The following is a 23,669-nucleotide window of genomic DNA, read 5'->3' on the forward strand; positions in this document are numbered from 1 at the left end:
AGGAAACTGCAGATGATACTCATGAGCATTTTCTTGTGATTAAAATCAGCTGTCAAGATCAACGACTGTGTTAAAAATGAAAACTATTAGAGGTTTAGTACGTGTGTTAGGAACAGGGATATGATGCAGTTATTGAAGTTGCCTTGCAGAGACAGTATCGCAATGAATGAATGAATTTTCGGTATACAGTACAATTGTTTTTAAGTTAGTATTGTTTGAAGTTATTCGTTTAACAGTAGGCCTATTTTATGTTTCATTGACCCATGTTTTAAGAGGGAACTCTGTATTCGTGTAAATGTTCATCCATTCATTAGTCTTTATTTATATTCTCCGTATTCGGATACAGATTAGATGCTGCTGAAATTAATAGCTGAAAAGCAAACTTATTGTTATATATTGTTGTTAAATTAATATGACGTACTATTTTACGAAAAAGCCTTTCTGTTAATGTTATAACATGCAGTTTGAGTACTAATTTCGTTGTGTCATTTGTGTATCAGTCTATTAATTGTAACAGTTTATAATTATAACAACATTATTGAAAATGGTAGGACTATAGTTATTTTTTGTGCTTATTGTATTTAGTATATACACTTACCATGTGGGTTTTATTGGTGCTGTGTGTGAACATTATATAAATACAAAACAAATTGTTTTTCAGGTATGAACTGACATAGTTTTAGTCTAAATTATAGAACATAGTTCACGATGGCAATGATGGGGCTTCCAAATGGTAATCCCATGCTAAGCTTCATTCCTGAAATGGAGCAGATCATCAGTCAATTAGAACGTGGGACAGTTGTTACCAAGTTTTACCCGCGTAAGCGCCCAGAGAGAAGAACTTTAATGATCAGACGAGAAACGAGACAGATTGTATGGGCTCGAACAGCTGCGACAAGGACGTTCGAGAGTGCAGGTGAGTATGATGTGATAAAATCCACCTCATTTTTTTTGCCATAAAAATCCTATATTAAAATGTTAACATTAGTACTACTAGTAACGCTTCTATTAACTTCAGACCTAGCGAATCTGGATATGGCTTCAGTTATGGAAGTGTAAATTTTTTTTCTGGGTGTGAGGTGAGGGGCTGAGATGACCTTAGGCTTGTGCAGTGTTATTTCTAAGCTGCGCAACACTCTGAAAGTAGGCCCCTATTGGGAAGGACAGATAATACATCCGCGAAATATGCGACATACCTTTCGGTAATACAATAATACAGCATATTGTTTGATATGAAAGATGTGCAGCAAGCGGTTTTCGGTCACTCACTCACTCACTCACTAGAATGCTCATTCGACACCTTGTAAAGAGCTTAGCTACACCAGTATTTCAGATTTTCCCCAACACATCTATAAAGGGACCGAAATCCAGAGGCAAGTTCCTCGTGTATGGGCGAAAAGTATCGAGGCTTTTGGCCTTGGCATTGAGACAAGTCTCCAGATTCTAGGAGAAATTGAAATATTCCGATTGTAACGCTCTTTCAAATTAAGCTGCAGAAAAAGTAAACATAGAAACAAACAATACCTACTGCAAGCATCTGGTCGAGATTTCATTGTTTCGTTTTGTAGGTCTCTGTCACAAAATGGCAAACTCTGAACGTTCTGATTTAAGTAACTATTTTCATTCATTTTTGGGTGAAGGTTACTTATGTCCCAGGCACTAGAGAAAATTGTTAAAATACGTTGAAAATGCCTAGGCTTAATAGTATGGAGTAGTGGAAATTGGATGTGATCACTGGGATAGCTTCCCACCCAACCCGTCGTAAATAGGTACTTTGCTTATAAACCAAATTCGTCGTGAATGAATGGAAAAGATAGCTATATTGCCTGATTGTGACTGTGTATTCAGTGTCGCCAACATCTCTCACATAATACTACACACATAATCAAACCTAACCTAACCTCTCGCATAATTATATATATTTAATCTAATCTAACCTAACCTGTCACATAATACATAATCAAACCTAACCTAATCTGTCACAATACTACACACTTGTAACATTCCTCAAGTTTAGTATCATTTCGTGTGCAACTGTTGCATGCCTTGGTGTATGTGTCGAGTAAGCTTACTATCTAGTGGAAGAAGTGGAATGTGATGGCGAACGTCTTTTGTCTTCATTCTTCATAATTACAAATAGTTCGTTAAGCATGTATTTTGTGAATTAATGTGTTCATGCAGTGATAATTTCATAGGCATATATATATATATATATATATATATATATATATATATATATATATATATATATATATATAGCAGTAAAAATTGAAATGTGGTGAGGTTGTGATAAAAGTGTTGAAAATTGATGTATAGCGTAACAATGGCATTGATAAAAGTGTGCAATATTCGTTCATAGGCCGATGGATACTCTACATTGTCCCATTTTTGTTAAAATTTATAGAGATGTATAAATCGTTTCCATGCCTATGGAAAATAAAATTGTGACGGTGTCGTGTATAGTTCCTGGGGTAGCTCAGTTGGTAGAGCATTCGCGCGCTAAGTGAAGGGTCCCGGGATCGATACCCGGCTCCGGAACAATTTTTCCTTGAAATTATTCAAACCTGCTTTACAGGGAGCTACTAGCTGAAAGCCAGATTTGTATGAAAATAAAACAAGTTATTTTCACTGCAAACCTAGCATTCTCCAATCTTTTTTATTTTCTGCCTTTCTCTTATATGCCTTTCTGTCTCCGCATATGATCCATATATCTTAATGTCTTCTATCATCTGATACCTTTTTCTGCCGCGAACTCTTCTTCCCTTTACAATTTCTTCCAGTACATCATTTAGTAGCCAGTTTCTTCTCAGTAAGAGACCCAGTCAATTTCCTCTTCTCTTCTTGATCAGGTTCAACAATTCTTCTTGAACCACACTTTCCAATGCAGCTTCATTTCTTATTCTGTTTGTCCATTTCACATGCTTCCATTCGTCTCCATATCCACATTTCAAATGCTTGTAGTCACTTTGTCGTAATGTCGCTGTTTCTGCCTCATATAATGCCACACTCTACACAAAGCCTTTCTCTAATATTTCGTTGCATAATGATAGGATTTCCTACTTGTCTTCACTCATGCATTTCACTAATTCAGTGGGGATTCCATCAACTCCTATAGCTTTCTCATTTTTTATTTCCCTAAGCGCTAGTTCAACTTCTTCCCTTGAAATAGAATTTAATCCTTTTTCGTCTTCTAATATGGCTGCTTCATCTTCTATAGCCAACTCATCTGAACTCCTCTTTCATACAACACTTCTACATATTTCGTTCATGTGTTCAGTATTCCTGGTTTGTCTGTCATTTCATTTCCGATTTCATCTTCTATCAACCACATAGATTTTCTGTTCTTATTTGTGAAATGCAAAGATTTTACTTCGCAGTAATACATTAGATCATATTTTCCTTTTCTCTTTAGATTCTCCATTCCTTTACATTTGTCTTTCATCCAGTCTTCCTTTGCCTTATCAGTTTCTCTTCTTAGTTCGTTGTTTAGTTTCCTGTAGTTTCTTCTACCTTCTTCTGTGTTTATGTTTTTCCAATTTTTCTTTTCCACTCTTGAAAATTTGTTTCATTTCTCTCCTCTTCATTCTTCAGTTTTTCCATGTTCAGTTTCTTCGTCACCTGTCTTCCTCTTATCTTCTTCTTCAGACGAATACCTACTTCGCCTGTAAGCTGGACATGATCTGAGTTAATATCCACTCCTGGTAAAATCTTTGCATTTTTAAGCAATTTCGGAATCTTTCCTGTGCCAGTATATAGTCCCTCTGAAATCTGCTTTCGTCCCTTGGACACGTCCATTTGTATCTTCTTCATTTATGTTATTGGAATAATGTATTTCCAACAATCATTGCATTTCTTTTACAGAAATTCACCAAAGATTCTCCTCTGTCATTTCTTTTTCCCAATTCATATTTTCCAACTGTTCTTACCTCTTGTCTGAGCATGTATGTGCTATCATCCAATTCAGAAATATCTCCCACAGACTTACCAGAGGCAAGTCTTGGTGTGTATGGGGCCCTTATCATAGGCATATTGTTGTCATGTATGCTTCAAGTTGATCCTTCAATGTTTTAGGCCATTGTGTGAAAAACATGTTGCTCAATTGGTGAAAATCAGGTATTGTGTGGAAAGAAAGCTGTGCTGAAGTTTTTCTATCATTAGCAGATGGATGTGTACCCACAAACTTCAGCATAGCGACCATTGGCTACCAAAAGAGATGGATATCAGTAATTGAATTTAGAGATTTTCAGTTGGTAGGCCTATATGTGTTGGAAATTCCTTATACTGAGAAATTGGTTTTGGGCTTGCTGTCTGATCATGTCTGTCACAGTGCAGCCTTTTATGTTAAGCAGTTGTACATATTTTGTATATTTTATTAGAATTCGCTTTTTAGACATTTCTTAATTTAAGACTTTTAAAATCTTTTCCTTTAACTTATAATTAACATAAGTTGTAAAATACATTTTCTAAATAGCAAAACTGCTCTTCTTTCATCCAGTCACATAAGTAAGTTCTTCAATAAGCCTAACAATTTCCACAATAGGAACAGGAGAACCATTTGAATTCCTTTCTCATATCTCAGTGTTTCAGATTTTAATGTTCTTCTGTCAAAAATATTCCTTTGCTTAGGTGCTTGTAGCACATTGCTTGTTTTATTGAAATAGCATTTGTTTCCTGTCAAAGAATATAATATTATAATATAATGCAAGGCAAATATGATGCCTTTCTGTTTCTGTTTTCAGCATCAGCTAGGGAGCAACCATTCTCGCACCTTTCATGCAGCTTAATCTCGAATTGTAGACCCTTTTCCTATGACTATGAAGAAAATCAAATCCACACTTTCATTTTTAATGGGAAACAGAATGCTTTTTAATTTACACAGAGTTTTCAGCTTGTACATTTACAAAGGGAGTTCACAGTGTTCTGGACACTATTTTGTCGAACTTTCATAAGGTCAATGTAGATAGGTGGAAAAACAATATCCAGCCGAAAACCCTATAATTTTCGAGATTTTTAGCTTTTGAATTCTCTTTTACACCTTAGAAGTTGTTACATAAGAAGCTACAGCTCAGAGTTCTGTAGTGTAGTGGGCTAGAGACTAATAATAGTGAGGTTAGTGGTTTGAGTAGACTTCTCTCCTTTTTTATTTGCTTTTTGTTCTTTTCTTTCGCTGTATTCTTTTATAGTTCATATGATTTGTCACAACTTTTTATCCTGATTACGATGATGAAATAAACATATCGTGAAACAAACTTTAACAGCAGGAATAAACTACAACCTCATCCTGATAAGAGTTCTTAAAATGTATTAAATTAACTGTCTGAATACAGGTCTGAATCCCACAAGTTATACCAAGAAGGCACCACTTATGAGGCAATTAGATCAGGAGATAATGGAGTAGGATGGCCAGTTCCTTTCCCTCTCCATTGCATACTTTGCTGATTAGCTACATATTACACTAGTCAGACTTCATATGCATGCAGACAATTGTTCTTTCTCTGACGCACATTGTCAAGTGAGATGTACTACCTGATAATAGATGTACATTTAACAGCAAAAAAGAATGGCTCGCTGACAATTTCTAAGTTCCAGATACATAACATTGCGGATGCTTGTATCGTCAAAGGCGTAGTTCACCAGGTAACACATAATTAAACCATTTAAATTTGCTGTATTTTGTTTAAGAGTCTAAAATGTGTTATAAAATCGAATGAGAATTGATTTTAGATACATCAGGGCCTCTGAAGAATGAAATAATAATACAATTGATAAATACAATATCAACCAAAGCTCATATGAACAGGAAAACCATGTATTATGCCAAAACGATTTTAACAGTCTCAGTAGCTTAAGTCATTTCGGCTTTGGTCTATTGAACGAATTAGTAGTAGTAGCTCAAGGTTCGAATCTCTCACAATCTTTTTTTTTAATTACAAATTTGCCATCATATATGTCTCGTAAAGCTATATTTATGTGGCGACATCTCTTAGATTATGTCCAAACTCTAGTAAATAATAAACCTCCCTCTCTCTTCCAAGCAGTACTCCTATCTTTTAATAAAACGTTCTGACTCGTCATTACACTTGAAGATGGCAGAGACAATAACTCTGTCAACAAGCCATTTGTGTAGGTTATTCTGCATCGATGGCAGCCAGAGAGATTGGAGTTCCATTGTCAAGTACTAAGCGGTGGACTAAATTTTTTATCGAGAATGGTGAAGTTGTGAATAGTCCCATTCCTTGTCGGCCATGCATCTCTACAAGAGAAGAGGAAGCCATGTTATTAGAGAAATTTAGAACCACCCATTTAGAACTGCCTCTCAACTCAGGATAGCGTCCAACTTTCCAAGTTCCCAACACATTGTGAGGAGACATTTTGGAGTGTGTGGCATATGGTGTCGTCAAGCTATGAGGAGAGAACATTTGACGATGGAGCAAGCCGTGGACCATCTAGCATATGCTACTCCCTGACAGGACATCGATTGGAGAAATGTCATTTTCTGTGACGAGGTAATTGTCTCCAGTGGCAACAGTGGTCCTGTCCTAATTTGTCATATGGATGGTCACAGATACGATGAATACTTAGTGAGATGACTTAACAGGTTGGATCGTGTGTTGGAGATGGATGTCATACGATAGGGCGGGACTTCTGGATCCATGGTTGGTTTATGGCAGAAGTCTACGAACACATATTGGCAAATGTAATGATCTCTTCTGCCCGAGAATGATATCCAGAAGGAATACTTTTCTTCCAACAGGATAATCACTTGGTACACACCGCCAACTGAATTCAGAGATGGTTTATGAGGAGGCCTGATGTCAACCTGGTCGACTGGCCTCCAAAATCACCAGATATAAATCCGATTGAAAATTTGTGGGCTACAGTCAAACGGATCCTACGCTCTAATTGGGCAGAACAACCACCTGTTCGGACAGTTGACGAATTGTGGGACAGAGTTCTAGATGCGTGGGAGGAGGTGGCCATGAATTTAGACCTGTTTCATAATCTTGTGGACTCCATGCTGCGCAGAATGAGGGCAGTTGTGGACGCAGGTGGTTTGTGGACGAGATACTAGTCCCCACCGCAGGCCCCTTTTTTATTTTTGTTAATATATTAGAAAATGGTTTGTTTCTTGTTTATTTATTTATGTTTGATATGTGTCCGGTTTTGGAGGATGTGAAACAAGTGTTTTTGTTTATACAGACCAGGTCTCGCCTATTAATAGCATAAATATGATGAACAATAATATTTTTACAAGGCAGGCATAACGAAGTTTATGAACAGATGCCATTTTACATTTAAACTAATAAATTAATTAAAAACTAAAATTAAATAAAAATTAATTTTACCGTTCTGGGAGAAAACTCTCAACCTCTGGTATGGATGTCAGACATCTTACCACTGGGCTACACACAGCTTGTAAGGTTTGACTACATTGTAGACAGATGACTTTCAACAAAGAGACACCACAGCAATGCCTTGAAGTGCAGTGCATTTACATGAGTGAACCGCACGATAGAACTTAGCATTTCTATCGACCAAGAGTTAGCCCATTCTTTTTGCTGTTAAGTATACACATCAGCCAAAACCTCAGAGGATTCTTAAAATATAGGAACCGAAAATTACTAGTTGTGCAGAAAACATTATTTTCTTAATAAGTTTAGCAAATAAAAATAAGGTATAGAAAGTAGAGAAATAAGTCACATTATTATAGAGATAATGTTTCATATGTAATGTCAGTTTTTGGAGAAAAAAATTTAGTTGGAGTGTGTTTTAACAAGAAATTAATGTGATCTTCAAAGTAAAGACTATTAGATTCTGTGGTCTTAAGCCACCTTTCAATGAGGTTTGTTATTCTGCGACTACTTAATTTCTGGTTTTTTGATGCGAAGCATTTGGTGATACCCATTTCAGCTGCTTTCAAATTTTGCAAATTTCTTCTGTGCAGGAAGTGGGTCATGGATCAGAAACAGATTGTAATCTGAAGGGGCAAGATTGGGTCTACTTACTGGACGTGGTAGCAGTTCGATTCATTTAATTTCTGCATTTTTTTCCCCGGTTTTCGAGCAGTATGATCCTGTTGCATGAGAATTCTGTTTTAATGAACTAATGCTGGGTACTTTTCTCTCAAAACTTCATGAGCTTGTACTAGTTGTTGAGAATAGAGATCTCCATCGACTGCATGTTCATTTGGAACAAACTACCAGTAAATGTTAATGTTATGTTTTATTTAACGACGCTCGCAACTGCAGAGGTTATATCAGCGTCGCCGGATGTGCCGGAATTTTGTCCCGCAGGAGTTCTTTTACATGCCAGTAAATCTACTGACATGAGCCTGTCACATTTAAGCACACTTAAATGCCATCGACCTGGCCCGGGATCGAACCCGCAACCTTGGGCATAGAAGGCCAGCACCAGTGAATCATTCCTTTCAAATTCCATCAGATATGTAATATTACTTTGGGACCGAACCACTAATTTTGTTTAATGACAACTTTGGCAGCTGACAGGGATCGAGCCACTGTTTTGAGATGTCAGTTTTGCGATAGTATACTCATTTTTCATCATATGTGAAAATTCTCCTGATAAATGTATCATCCATCGGATTAGCAATAAGCTGACAACAGATATCCACTCTGCATTGAATCTTTTCAGGTGTCAATATATGAGATACAGATCTATACTTCTGCATGATTTTCAAAGCGTTTTTATGGGTGATGTATTGTACTTTTTGAAGCATGAAGTTCTTCTGACAACCTGTAAGTATTTTATTTTGTGGAGTTAACTCTGCGTGTATTCTCAATTTTCCATATCTTAAGTCATCTAGGATGTTCTAAATCTTTGTCTCCATTATTGACATGTTGGAACCATCGTTGTGCTGTACACTGACTAACAACTTCTTCACTCTCGACTTTGCATATTTTTTCGAACTGCAGCAGCAGCTTTATGATCTAGTTTCCAGTAGTCCTTTAGAAGGACTCAAACTTTATTGTTTCTATTTTACAATTCTTTGTATTAACAATTGACGACTGTCGCATACAATACACAATAACAATAGCATTCTGTAAATTGCATTGCCCAACTATAGAAAATTATTAAAATTTTACAAAACACGAAACTTGAAAATCGAGATTACTTACGAGACAACATAATAGACAGACATTTTTATTTTGTATTTTACCAATGAGCTTCTTATTGTTTCGTATTATATCTTTATTCTAAATCAGCCGTGGCGAAAATATGATTGTGCGCCGAGCCACTGTGTAACCTGCAATGTGCTTAGCACCTATGGAGGGAGGCAGACACCCGAAGGGGAAGTAAAGCAACTGTCTTGACTTATTAACTGATTTTCATTTTCCTTATGTCAAGCACGTACATATAATACAATTTTATACAGTATATGGTTGCAAACTAATGTTTCGTATGTGTAACAAAGAAAGAAATGAATAAGAAAACATAGGACACATTATCACAATCTAAAATTAACTATTTTCAGAATGTCTCTGTGACAGAGTTTCAAAATCAAGAGTTATGTCACTTACTGCCACTCGTAGTTGATCACGAAGGTATCTGTCTGTCAGTCATGATCTAAATTTGGTTTTTACTATTTTCATTGTTGAAAATAATTTTACACAAACATAAGTTGTAGCGAACATGGCTTCAACAGAGCAAGCGAAAGAACAAAGCTTTGGATATTTATTTTTTGGGAAAGATTTGAAAAGTTCAACATTTGTAAAGTCCTTCCATCTAGCTTTCATTTAACATCACATTGTAAATCTGTGAGTTTGAATTGAAGATATAACTGCATTATTCGTACATCTGCTGAAGAAAGATCGATGTATAGCGATGATGATGATAATAATAATAATAACACTTAACCTTTTAATGTTTCATGAGTGACACGTAATATAATGCCGTTTTATGTTATACAACCGGTTTCCTCGTAATACTAGTGAACAAATCATACATTTAATATTCTCATCATATTGGCAGCAAAAAAAAAATGCGTCCTCCAATCCTACTTGAAACTTTCGTTTTTGTAGAGGTACCGTACGTGGTTTCAAGAGAAACATTGCGACGATATGCCACTCGCAGGTCAGAGACAAATACAAATGGAATGGAGTTTGACTCCATTGAGTGAGAGGGTGGGGGTTGGAGGAGGTAAGAAGCAAGAGAAATCCATAGCTATCAGTGCGAGCCACAATGTGCTTGTGAGTCACATTTTCGCCACGGCTGTTTTAATTGATAATATTCCATGTTCTTCATTTTACAAATATCGCTTTTGGCATTTGCTGGATGATACATATCGTAAAAAAGACGAAAAATGCTTACTTTATCTACAAACAGAGCATCTGATAAATGCACTTGATTTTACAGTCACATTTTGATCGCCAAATGTCTGTCATAAAACAAATTTCATACACATTTTGGAAATCGCTTCTTTTTGGAATACGCTTAGATGCGAACTATGCATATTGATCATACTATCATTAAAATGTACAGTAGATATAACTGATGAATGAGAGAATGGGTTTTTATTGTTTTTTCCGTCATAGACTTTTCCTTTTATTACTTTGTAGGGTTTCCACGAAGTTCTTTATTTTCCTAATAAAATACTTGCAACAATAATATATGTCATATGGTGGGCAGTATGAGATGCAATAAAAAGAAATAATTTCAACATTAGCATTGCAGTTATCATCTACGAAAACAGATTTGAAATGTGCAAAATCTCTTTGACCTCCCCATTAGTCCAGTGTAAGCAAGAAATCTTGGCTCTCACAGTTTTGTTGACAAATATTTCGAAATGATTCATCATTCTCATTGGCTCTAAAAGAGTTAACGTACTTGTGTAAACATACATGTTCATGAGATCTCTTTCTCTGTTCTCTGTGTTTCAAACAGTGTACTATGAATGTATTTTTACTTATGTTATAAACTAAAAATTACATGCTTAGACATAAGACAGAACACTTGGCACTTCTCTCCTGATACACATGATACCTTCCCAACAATCACTCTATCTCCGATATGAATCATGTCACATGACATAATATGCATTTATATTGTGCTCTAAATTATTAATTTTTTTTTTTTTTTTTGTATGCCTTTGGTTATCTTTCTTCAAGGAAATAGGCTCCAGTGCTCAATTAAGTTTTAGGTTTCTTCTAATCCCTCTTCTCATTTCTAGTACTGTAGAGAGAAATGGTTTGGTGCTATTCTTTGCTTATCTTCATTTTACCTTTGTCGGTATTCTGTTAGTTTGTTATAGAAAATATTTGGATTTCATTTCTTGTATTTGTGTTTCTTATCTACTCTTGACTAGCCTTTTACAACATGTAAGTTTAATCTTAGAACTGTAATCTTGAAACTTCTCTTTTAGTTTGAGTCCAAGTTTCATTGCCATTGTCTTGTTGACTTTTAAACTGCTATCTTCCTTATTTCATTCTTTAGATCATTGTGAATAATATCACTTACCTAGCTGAATTTATTTGCTTTCATTAGTACATTCATCTTTTGATTGAAAATTACTCCATATTGTGACGTTTCTTACGTCATTATAGTTTAATTGCATATCTCTTTCTTATTTCTTCTTTTTCCTTTATTTTTTGCCCTCTTATCTAGTTCATTTTTCTTCTGTTAGTTGAGTTTGGTATTCTTTAAATTATTTTTCTTATTCATGATAGAAGTCGTTTTACTTTTCTAGTGTTCATGTTGATCTCTGCTAGAGGTCTTTTGTTAAAGTACTTTATGCAGGTTACGAGATTAACAGGGTTACCTCATTGGGTCCGAGGCTAAACATAGGGATTTCTCAATTTTGAATTTTAATCGTTTTTCTCCCTTCATACCGTATGGAAACTGTGGGAGAGGAGTTTACGGCAGACCCTGGAGTGATATACATCGGCAGAGGAGTTGATAGTAGAGGCAGTAAACATTGTGGCAGACCATGATATAGTTGATGTGGGACAGTGGCTCTTCGGCCGCTGCCTAGATTGTCCGAGTTCATCATGTTACAAGCTGGGTGTTCGACATTGCGACGCTCACTGTGGGATGAGTCATTATATCTGCACTCATGGAACAAGGTTGTGGTTTGCCGTGATTTACCGCAGCTGATACATCGTTGGAACTTCAGCGATCGCCCTAAGTTGAGTGGTACAGGATTTACAGCACACAAGCAGGGGGGATGCCTAGTGTCGTTATTTTATGAGGATGCCATTGGGCACTAATAGGTTTATTGTACTTGTCATTAGCCATTCTAGATATTTTATTGATTTCCACTGTCATTATTACCTGGGGTTTGTATTATGGATGGTAATTGTGAATTCTGTATGGAGTATGATGGCGCAAACTAATACTGTCTCCAGAGACAAGTATGGAACTTAATTGGAGTATCAGTATTTGGCCCGGCTGTAATAGTGGTTATGGGAGGTTTCATAATCTGGACGGCGGCGAGTGTGATAGGTGGAGTTAGTTGCATTTTATTATGTTCTATGCCCCATGGTAATGTTAATTTTAGTGTGCATTTTGTTAGTGTTGGGATTTGTCTTTGCTGTAATATTGGTTTTGGTATACTTCATTATTTAGATGAGTGGAATGTGGAACTGTGCTGGGCCCATAATCCAGAGGTCCTTGGATCGTAACCATGCTCTGCTACCACATGTAAAACCTGCTGTCCTCCCGACTTCTTTAGGAGTTCCATGGATCTTTTAGTAAAGACTTCTCAAGTTGTCTCATTAATTTGTGAGAGCAGAATACAATGCTATTCACTAACTAAGACTTTAATTAACAAAGGAATGAAAGAAATACAATAATAAAATGTAGTGCCTTTCACTGTTGAGTCACCCATTGCATGGCGGCCAGTGATAGCATCCATTGATAACCGAGCTCCCGGCACTGCGGCTGACTTGAATCCTCTCCTCTTCGTAGGAGTGCGGGAGTCATTCAGTCAGGAGTGGTAAGCATAATAAGCCTCAGGCTGCAGTGCAAGCCTTCGGGTCCCTCCTTTGTACAAGAGAAAAAAAAATTGGGAAAAGGTAGTTGTGTTTAAAAGTTATTTATTAAACCATATGTTAAGCAAACTAAATGACAGCTGTGAGCAGTATGGAATGAAGATAAAGGCCAACAAGACGAAGACCATGGTCATAGGAAGAAAAGTAAAGAAGGTAAATTTGCTAATTCTAAATGAGGCAGTAGAGCCAGTGGACAGCTTCAAATACTTAGGGTGTACCATAAGCAATAACATGAATTGCTGCCAAGAAGTCAAAAGGAGAATAGCAATGGCCAAGGAAGCTTTTAATAGAAAAAGAAGCATCTTCTGCTGACATCTGAGAAAGAATTAAGGAAGGGACTAGTGAAGTACTTTGTGTGGAGCGTAGCATTGTATGGGGAAGAAATATGGACATTACAACGAAATGACGAGAAGCGACTAGAAGCATTTGAAATGTGGATATGGAGAAGATTGGAGCATGTGAAATGGACAGACAGAATAAGAAACAAAGCTGTAGATGAAAGAGTCGGTGAAGAAAGAATGATGCTAAAGCTGATCAGGAAGAGGAAAAGGAATTGGCTGGGTCACTGGTTAAGAAGAAAAACTGCCTACTGAAGGATGCGCTGGAAGTAATGGTGAACGGCAGAAGAGTTCAAGGCAGAAGAAGATATATGATAGACGACATTAAAATATATGGATCATATGTGGAGACTAAGAGGAAGGCAGAAAATAGGAAAGACTCGAGAATGCTGGATTTGCAGTGAAAGACTTTCTCTTGGGCAGAACACTATGATGAATGAATGAATGAATGAATGTTAAACAAATATTCATAGTGTTTTGTTATCTGATTTTATGATCTGAGAGTGTCAGTTTCTGATTGTGTAATGGGCAGGACAGAAGATTTTTTAATCCATTTTCTTCATATTTATTTGTGCAGAGCTATGCAGTATGAGTCCAAGCATTGTTGTATTGGAGAAAGATTTTTTCCTTCCCATACGTATATTGTTTCATTATGAGTAATGACTCTAACAGCTACATACTGTACTGTGTAATAAACTTCCAGGAAAGAAGAAAAGAGTTTTCCAATATGACAGTGTAGGGCCTTAGGGTACCCACACAAAGAAAGCATGCAAAAGCAGGTAACAAGCTCGCTGGCTGTGAATGCAGATTGCCCGCGCTGGTCGGTGCTGAGTAGTGGACACAGAGAAGTGGTAAAACCTGCCAATTGCTTTCACGGTGACTAGCTCGTCTGATGAAGACTTTTTTTCTACATTTTGATAGTTTTATATTAAAAAAGACAAGAAAACAACTAGCATTCATCCAATAAATCAGTGTGGAACAGGTGTGGTGAATAACGTCTCTTGTTTAATGATTTGAATGCAGACTGAGGTAGATTTCTTCAGTAGCTATACCAGAATGATGTTGGGAACATTGCATTACATTTTAAATGCAGTGGGACATATATTAACCAAAAGTTGGTGTAATTGGCATGTGTTGTAATAGTAGACTTTTGAAACTTATGCCTTTCAATAGGTAGCAGAGAATCATTGAATACATTTGTTGACCTACGTCTTTTTTTTTTTTTTCCCTTTCTGTAACAGATACAGAACAGCCATGCCATGCGGATGGATGTGACATTTGCATAACATTTTTAACTAGTTTACTGACCCCCAATTTTTTGCAGTGCATGCTACAACTCTCATACCTGGATCACAGTGTAGTACATTAAACCTTGCACCTACTATGTAATTATTGTCGCAGAATTCTAACCATACTTAAGATAGCAGCATCGTAAATGCCCGAGGACGGGTGTGACAAAAATATGCACTTGTAGTGAACAACCTGATGAAAAGAAGAAAATCCTGTGAACTTAATAAAACAAATATCTTGAGAATTTTTGTACTGAAAGTTATTTAATGTTATTAATGTTTCCTGTAATAATAGCACATTTATACCTGGATCATAACATTTTATAAAGAATTATGCATAGGACTGGTGTGACACTTTTCAGGTGACAGGTGTAACACTGTGAAGTTACATTTGTTGTATATCAAAATAATTGAAATTTGAAGCTAAAAATGATTCCTGTGATCTTAGAGAGCATTAAATTAAATAGTAATTGTAATAATATATTTTAACAACATTACAACAAACATAAACATACAAATCAACTGAAGTAGTATTTAGTTCTAAGATTGTTCAAGAACATCAGTAACTTACTTCTAGAAAATATATAAGAGAGTCTTGTTTCCTGTAACTTTTATAGTTGGTTCTGGAATAATACCTATCAGTTGTTCATATGAAACATACGACACATCATTTTCATCCATTCTGAAAATCTGAGCATTTTCTCTGTCACACACTCTCAAGCACATAACTTTAACTTCACCATCTTCTTCAACTGCTAGAACCTCGTTCCAAGATTTCTTCCTTTTCTTGAACACTGTACTTGGAACATCTGATTTGCTTCCAGAAGTTTTTAAATAACTGCCTGTTTTTACTTGGTCTTATAGGAAGCACCTTCTTCATCTTTTATCTGTCTTACAAACGAAGTGACTCCACACACTTGTAAGAACCAAGTTCAGGAGTTCCATTTTCAGTCTTTGCCTACTGCTCTCTTCTATTTTTGAGCATCCTTACGTCCTTTGGCTTTCAGTTTATTCATATCTGCAGATAAACAATTCTGTGCATTTGCTCGCCTCTTCCTATCTCTCTGCCTTTCCTTCAACAAGTATACTTCTTCGACTTCATTTTCATTCAGTTTCTTTCTCCAGTTCTGTTTTGATGTTCTCCACTTTTCTCTCTTTTCTGTATTCATATACGAAGAATAAGAAGAAAAGCATTTGAAATGTCTTACGTTTTGGAGCAAGAACAAAATTCATTCATTTTTTTTAAACTGTCCTCAATTGTGAGAATGAGCCTATATGACAAGAACACATACAACCATAGAAGTCTCTTACAAAATTCAACTTAATTTAATTTAATTCACTTTTCCATAAGTAATAGTAAATAAAGTTTCATAACCTCAGTCATACTCTGTAGGATGGGTGTGGCAGATATTAACCAGAGCTTTATTATGTCTTAATTCTGAATCAATTAAAAGTAATATTCAGATTGTATTGACTAATGACTCAACCATACTTCTGCAAACTTTTGTTTCTTTTATACTTTATTATTAACTAGCTGTACCCATGTGCTCCGCTGCACTTATTAGAAATAAATATAAAGTAATTATATAATTAAAATAGAACATTGGGTCCAGGGAACATTCGTGTTTGATATGAAGAATAAATCGTTTAATATGGTACTTAATTTAAATTGTGTTTAAATAATTAAAATGCTATCATTTTGGTCCAGAGACCATTCATTTGGTGCAAATATAATTCGTTTAACATTTTTCTAAATTAGTCTTTAATGCATCCTTTAATAAATCACTCCAAATTAATAGAGTTGATTGTGTACGAAGATCATTTTTATGTTAACCTTACTGTGCACCTTTTTTTTTTGTTAAGTTTATTTTATTCATGCCTTAACATTTGTGATCATGTCGCTTGTTTAGAATGTGTGGGTATATCAGCAGGCCGTTTTTACTCGTGTTGAGTTCCTGTTTCTATTGTGTGTTGTAGATGGCTTGTGTTCATGTAACTAATTATAGACTTTGATTAATGTTTTTGGTATTGGTAATTGAGGCGGTGATGAATAATGGCATGTATCTTTCCAATCCGGCATTTGCCTTTATGACTAAGGAAAATCATGAAAAACCTCAGATTGGTCGGCCCAGGACCCCCGAATGTGTGTCTCAAATGCTACTGCCTGAGCCAACTCGCTCGGTTGTATATCATTGTTTATGCAAATAAAAAAATGAGGTACCCTACTTAAATATTAGGCCTATTTTAAGAAACACAGGAAATGAATATGGGTAAATTATGAGCGCAGGAATGCCATTTCATGATACCTTTTAAAATAACTCAGCTCTGGTGATCTCTATGGTAAAATGAGTGTATAAAATTAGAGTATTTTATGTGGACCAAATAAAGTTGCAATAATCAAGTTATACAATATTTCGACAGAATATCAATTTTTCTGTGCGTACCTCAGTCCTCATTTGTAGCATTACATCCATCTAGAGAAACTACAAATTTCAAATAGTGAACGTTAATTAGCTTCTGAGATTACTTCATACAAACACACAAAATATTCTCTGTATATTAATATTGATAAACGTCAAGGCCGCCTTAAATGGATGGAGTCATTTGTTTTGATTTCATTGTAGCCATCGTCGTCGTTCCTGTAATAACTCCTATGTCACATATCGATTTTCAGATTTTTGCTCTATTAAATAACTTAAATAGTGATGCAGCAAATAATACAATCTACTATACTTACTTTACTTACAAATGGCTTTTAAGGAACCCGAAGGTTCATTGCCGCCCTCACATAAGCCCGCCAGCGGTCCCTATCCTGTGCAAGATTAATCCAGTCTCTATCATCATACCCCACCTCCCTCAAATCCATTTTAATATTATCCTCCCATCTACGTCTCGGCCTCCCTAAAGGTCTTTTTCCCTCTGGTCTCCCAACTAACACTCTATATGCATTTCTGGATTCGCCCATACGTGCTACATGTCCTGCCCATCTCAAACGTCTGGATTTAATGTTCCTAATTATGTCAGGTGAAGAATACAATGCGTGCAGTTCTGTGTTGTGTAACTTTCTCCATTCTCCTGTAACTTCATCCCGCTTAGCCCCAAATATTTTCCTAAGCACCTTATTCTCAAACACCCTGAACCTATGTTCCTCTCTCAGAGTGAGAGTCCAAGTTTCACAACCATACAGAAGAACCGGTAATATAACTGTTTTATAAATTCTAACTTTCAGATTTTTGGACAGCAGACTGGATGATAAGAGCTTCTCAACCGAATAATAACACGCATTTCCCATATTTATTCTGCGTTTAATTTCCTCCTGAGTGTCATTTATATTTGTTACTGTTGCTCCAAGATATTTGAATTTTTCCACCTCTTCGAAGGATAAATCTCCAATTTTTATATTTCCATTTCGTACAATATTCTGGTCACGAGACATAATCATATACTTTGTCTTTTCGGGATTTACTTCCAAACCGATCGCTCTACTTGCTTCAAGTAAAATTTCCGTGTTTTCCCTAATCGTTTGTGTATTTTCTCCTAACATATTCACGTCATCCGCATAGACAAGAAGCTGATGTAACCCGTTCAATTCCAAACCCTGCCTGTTATCCTGAACTTTCCTAATGGCATATTCTAGCGCGAAGTTAAAAAGTAAAGGTGATAGTGCATCTCCCTGCTTTAGCCCGCAGTGAATTGGAAAAGCATCAGATAGAAACTGACCTATACGGACTCTGCTGTATGTTTCACTGAGACACATTTTAATTAATCGAACTAGTTTCTTGGGAATACCAAATTCAATAAGAATATCATATAATACTTCCCTCTTCACCGAGTCATATGCCTTTTTGAAATCTATGAATAACTGATGTACTGTACCCTTATACTCCCATTTTTTCTCCATTATCTGTCGAATACAAAAAAATTTATCAATAGTCGATCTATTACACCGAAAACCGCACTGATGATCCCCAATAATTTCATCTACGTACGGAGTTAATCTTCTCAAAAGAATATTGGACAAAATTTTGTACGACGTCAACAAAAGTGATATTCCTCGAAAGTTACCACAGTTGGTTTTGTCCCCCTTTTTAAAAATAGGTACAATTATGGACTCCTTCCATTGTTCCGGTACAATTTCCTTTTCCCAAATAGCAAGTACAAGTTTATAAATTTTGCTATATAATGCACTTCCACCCTCTTGTATTAATTCTGCTGGAATTTGATCGATACCTGGAGACTTGTACTTTTTCAGATTTTCTATCGAAATTTCGACTTCTGAAAGTGTGGGTTCGGGTATAAATGGCTCAGCAGTTTGTATTTCAATGTCGTCCCGATCATTTCTGTTTGGCCTATGTACATTTAGTTAGTTTTTCCATCTGTTTAGAATAGATGGAGAGTCTGCAAGCAAGTCACCATTCTCATCCTTGATCACGTTTACCCTTGGCTGATATCCATTCTTAAATTCCTTTATACCCTTATATAAATGTCGAATGTTTTTATTCTTACTATTTGTTTCTACCTCATTCAGTTTTTCCTTCAAGTAACCTCTCTTTTTATTCCTAAGTGTACGACTTGCTTCCCGTCTTTCATTGAAATAATTATCTCTCTTCTCCTCAACTGGATCCTGTAAGAATTTCAATTTTGCCTGTTTCCTTCTTTCTACTACCATGCAACAATCTTCATCAAACCACGGTTTCTTTTTCTTAGTTTCATAATAACCTATGCTCTGCTCAGCTGCAATTTTGATACTATCTCTGATATTTTCCCACACGCTATTAACATCTAATTCTTTCTCAACTTCGTCGGAACTTTCTAAAGTGGCAAACCTATTCGAAATTTCGACCTGATAATTTTGCTTAGCTTCCTCGTCCTTTAATTTCAAAATATTGAATTTAGTAATATTAACTTGTTACTCTACTCGCTTGGCTACTGATAATCTTTCTCTTAATTCTCCAATCACCAAATAATGGTCAGAATTACAGTCTGCACCCCTGAAAGTTCGAATATCTACTATACTAGTATGTCTCCGTTTATCTATCAAGATGTGATCTATTTGGTTGTGTGTCAATCCATCTGGAGAAGTCCAAGTATATTTATGTATATCCTTATGGGGGAATGTTGTACTTTTGACAATTAAATTTTTCGATGTGGCAAAGTTGACTAATCTAACTCCATTGTCACTACTAATTGCGTGTAGGCTCTCTTTTCCAATAGTTGGTTTAAAAATATCCTCCCGTCCTACTTTAGCATTGAAATCCCCCAATAAAATTTTCATGTGATATCTAGGGAACTGATCAAAAGTATGTTCCAATTCCTCATAGAAGCTATTCTTTATATGGTCGTCTTTCTCTTCTGTAGGGGCGTGAGCATTTATAACTATGATGTCGCACCATCTACCCTTAAGTACTAAATATGATAACCTGTCACTGATAAATTCGACCTTTTTTACTGCTGATTTTATTCTTTTATGAACAAAGAATCCTGTTCCTAATTGGTGATTATTGTTTCCTTCCCCATAATACAACAAGTAATCTCCTATTCGTGATATGCCATTCCCATCTAACCTAACCTCTTTTACTCCCACGAAGTCTATTCTATATCTAGCTAGTTCTTTTGCTACTAATGTTACCCCTCCTGTTCTATAAAGACTAGTTACTTTCCAAGTGCCAAATCTCAAAACCTTATTCCTTTGGTGTGGTCGTGCCAGAGAATCAGTCCTATTCCGAGGCTTATTATAGGGATACGTAACAAGCTGTTTTTTACGGTGATGGGTTGTTAGCCCTTCGCCCAACCCCCAAGCTGGAGGACCACCCCTTATCGGCTGTCCACGACTGCTTATTCAATATATTCGCAGCTACCCTCCATATCTGGAGACCGTCTCCTCTATCCGCAACCTGAGGACGCGCCATGCCGTGGTGATAGGGACCCACAATACATGGATACAATCTACTATATATAACTTAATTATATTTCTTTCGAAAATGTAAGAATTCACGATCTCCTATGCTCTACTGCCATAGAATGAATAAATTTGTTTTTCTTCCTACTAAAAATTTTAATATTTTGCACATAGAAGTTACGGAACGACACTATAATCTGAGGCGGCGGTGGAAATGTATTGTATTGTTATTTTAAAACTCTTGTATATCCTTAAATATCAGTCCTATCAAAATTTTGCCTGGGATAAAACTTATCGGACATCATTTTTTAAAGAAATTTTTGTTATGTAACATTTTTCACAAAAGTCAATAATAAGCGAGATATTTCGGTTTATTTAATTCAGGCCCCCTTATAACCTCCCCCTTTTAAATAAAGTATTTTGAATGCTATATAGCCTAAAATCTAAGTTACAACGAACGTAATTTATATTCCAATTTTCATCGAAATCCGTTCAGCCATTATCGCGTGAAAATGTAACAAACAGATAGATAGGCAGACTTAAATATCAGTCCTATCAAAATTTTGCCTGGGATAAAACTTATCGGAAATCATTTTTAAAGAAACTTTTGTTATGTACATTTTTCACAAAAATCAATAATAAGCGAGATATTTCGGTTTATTTAATTCAGGCCCCCTTATTACCCACCTTTTAAATGAAGTATTTTGAATGCCACATAGCCTAAAATCTAAGTTACAACGAACTTAATTTATATTCCAATTTTCATCGAAATCCGTTAAGCCATTATCGCGTGAAAGGTAACAGACAGACATACAGACAGACATACAAACAAAAATTTCAAAGAAGCGATTTTCGGTTTCAGGATGATTAATTATATATGTTAACACCAATTATTTTTGGAAAAGCGAAAATTACCAGAAAAATTTCGCTTACAGATTTATTATTAGTATAGATAAATAGAATAAACTTCAGAGTAATTTTTGAGACAGGTGTGACACACACAACTGTTACCATTAATGTAATTAAAACTCATTAACTACCTCACCTGTTTTTAGAATGAATTCCTAAAATGAGAAAGAAAACTACTGCTGTAGGTAAAATGACAGCAGATCAACTGGTTGATGAAAAAGGTTTCAATTCAAGGACTCTCAATATTGATCATTTTTCACACTGAAGTTCAGCATGTGCACACTTCACATTTGTTCATAAAATAAATATATACACAGTGAACTATGTTGTTGAACTTATTTCTATTGTAAAATATAAATAATAAGGGTTTATTATTATTATTAGTCCCGAGAAAGAAATACTAAACTTTAAAAAATAATGTCCAGGCTTAGTTTAGCATGGAATGGCTGAGAAGTGGATTCTAAAAATGTTGTAGTAGTATCAGGGACTGGGTCAACATTCTCTGGGAAAAATTTCTGTCACTAATATTCTATCAGGTGTGGGTGAGAGGGGCATTGCATTGTCAGGGTTGTCGAATTCAGTTGCTGCCAATAATTGTGTCTCCTCTGCAGTACCAGGAGCTACAGACACTTTGTTCAAATTCCCTGGGCCTCACAACATCTTGAGGAACTTGACAGTTTCAAAATGTGTTACCATTTTACTGTGTGATCACTGTAGTTACCAGCATCTCTAGATCGAGAAAGTGGGATTTGCCCACTTTCGGGGGCAAACTGTTTGTTGTTTAGTCAACTATCTGAAGATAAGTTTGAACCCCATTAAGTGATACCAATAAGACGTCACTCATGAGGCAATTAAGCCAGGTGATAATGGGATATGATGGCTATTCCTTTTCCCCTTCTGTATACATCACTGATTGGAAACATAGGCCTATTACACTAATTGACGGCAGACTAATCTTTTATATACTACCACCTCTTCCTTAGCTTCTAAAAAGAATATATGAGAAATTAGCTCTGATGTAGCGTTTTCACAAGCAATGAAGTCAACAATTGCAGTGTTGAAAGAAAAATATGTAACAAATCAAATGATAAGATTTGTCAGAAAACATTTAAAAAACGTAATCCCATCTTACCCGTAGAGAAAATTTTTTATAAAATATTTTAAAGAAATTCTCCTCTCAAAGGTTTCTGATAGTCTGTTTAGCATAATATCCCCATTACAATCATATAAACCTTTTAAAAATAAACTTTTGTGACTTGTGATGTTTATCTAGAAACTTCTTAGTTATTGTAAAACATTTTGTATTATTATCTTTAGATATTTTACTTACCATCATCTTTCATTTCTGCACTTATTTCTTTCCAACACTTCTCCAATACATTCTTTTTACTATGGTGCCTGTCTCTTTTATCCCATATCGCAGGTGTATTATAAACCAGCAATTAAAGTTTCGCTATCCATTTTACTTCCTCTGTCTTCCGACAATATAGATTACAGGCATCAACAACCATTGAGCAGGAATTAACAATTCATTTCGGTAAACTTGTAGGCACCTGTTGCATGCGTTGACAAGTACGAACCTGCATCCTTTCTGTTTGGACCTCATTAGCTAACATGCACAACTTCTTGACATGGGTAAGCGCTTGTCGGTACCACAACTTGAAAGCGGGAAACCTGCTTTCTTTGTGTGCGTACGCTTACACTGCATGTCTTTGCATTTGCATTTTTAATTTTCTAATTCAAGTTTTAAACATATTTTATAATTTGTTGCTTAAATTCATTGCACTTATCTGTTTGGCCAAACACCTGCATAGAATTGGAATATATCAGTCCTCTAACTGCCCATTGTGCAACTCAAACCAAGAAATGGATTCAGTACACCTCAAAATCTGTGCTTCAGTGGCTAGTCATGATAATATCTTTGAAAAATATTGGAGTGCAAGAGGTCAAATGACTTTATTGTCAAACTCCTGGCATTAGAAAACAACAACAACTTATCTGTCACATTAGAAATTCTCAATAATTCCAACTTCAACATCAAGCACCATACAGTCTGTATCTGAAACGAACAGACATTTTTGTTTGGTTTCATAAAGACTCAGATGCAAGATCATCACTTCGAGAGCCATGAAGGTGTTGAATGAATTGGGAATCTTTGTTAATAGGATTTCATTCTGATATTTTAAAATTTTTTGAAAGTAGCAGAAAACATCAATGAAAACAGTGA

The 23,669-nt window shown here is 35.8% G+C and overlaps 1 protein-coding gene across 5 annotated transcripts in view; it reads left to right on the forward strand.

The window, feature by feature from the left end:
* Positions 1-16: 16 nt before the first annotated feature.
* Positions 17-23,669, forward strand: part of sl (small wing phospholipase C gamma 1) — a 133,524-nt gene continuing 109,871 nt past the window's right edge. For 4 of the 5 annotated variants that reach the window (XM_069818310.1, XM_069818312.1, XM_069818313.1 and 1 more), the window contains exons 1-2: positions 17-204; positions 662-916. In XM_069818310.1, coding sequence (XP_069674411.1) covers positions 709-916 — 208 coding nt within the window. In that variant the 5' untranslated portion in view covers positions 17-204; positions 662-708. The remainder of the gene's footprint in view (positions 205-661; positions 917-23,669) is intronic. The other variant, XM_069818311.1, reaches the window with a different exon arrangement.

The sequence above is a fragment of the Periplaneta americana genome, chromosome 2, assembly GCF_040183065.1.
Source record: "Periplaneta americana isolate PAMFEO1 chromosome 2, P.americana_PAMFEO1_priV1, whole genome shotgun sequence".
NCBI classification, from domain to species: Eukaryota; Metazoa; Arthropoda; class Insecta; order Blattodea; family Blattidae; genus Periplaneta; species Periplaneta americana.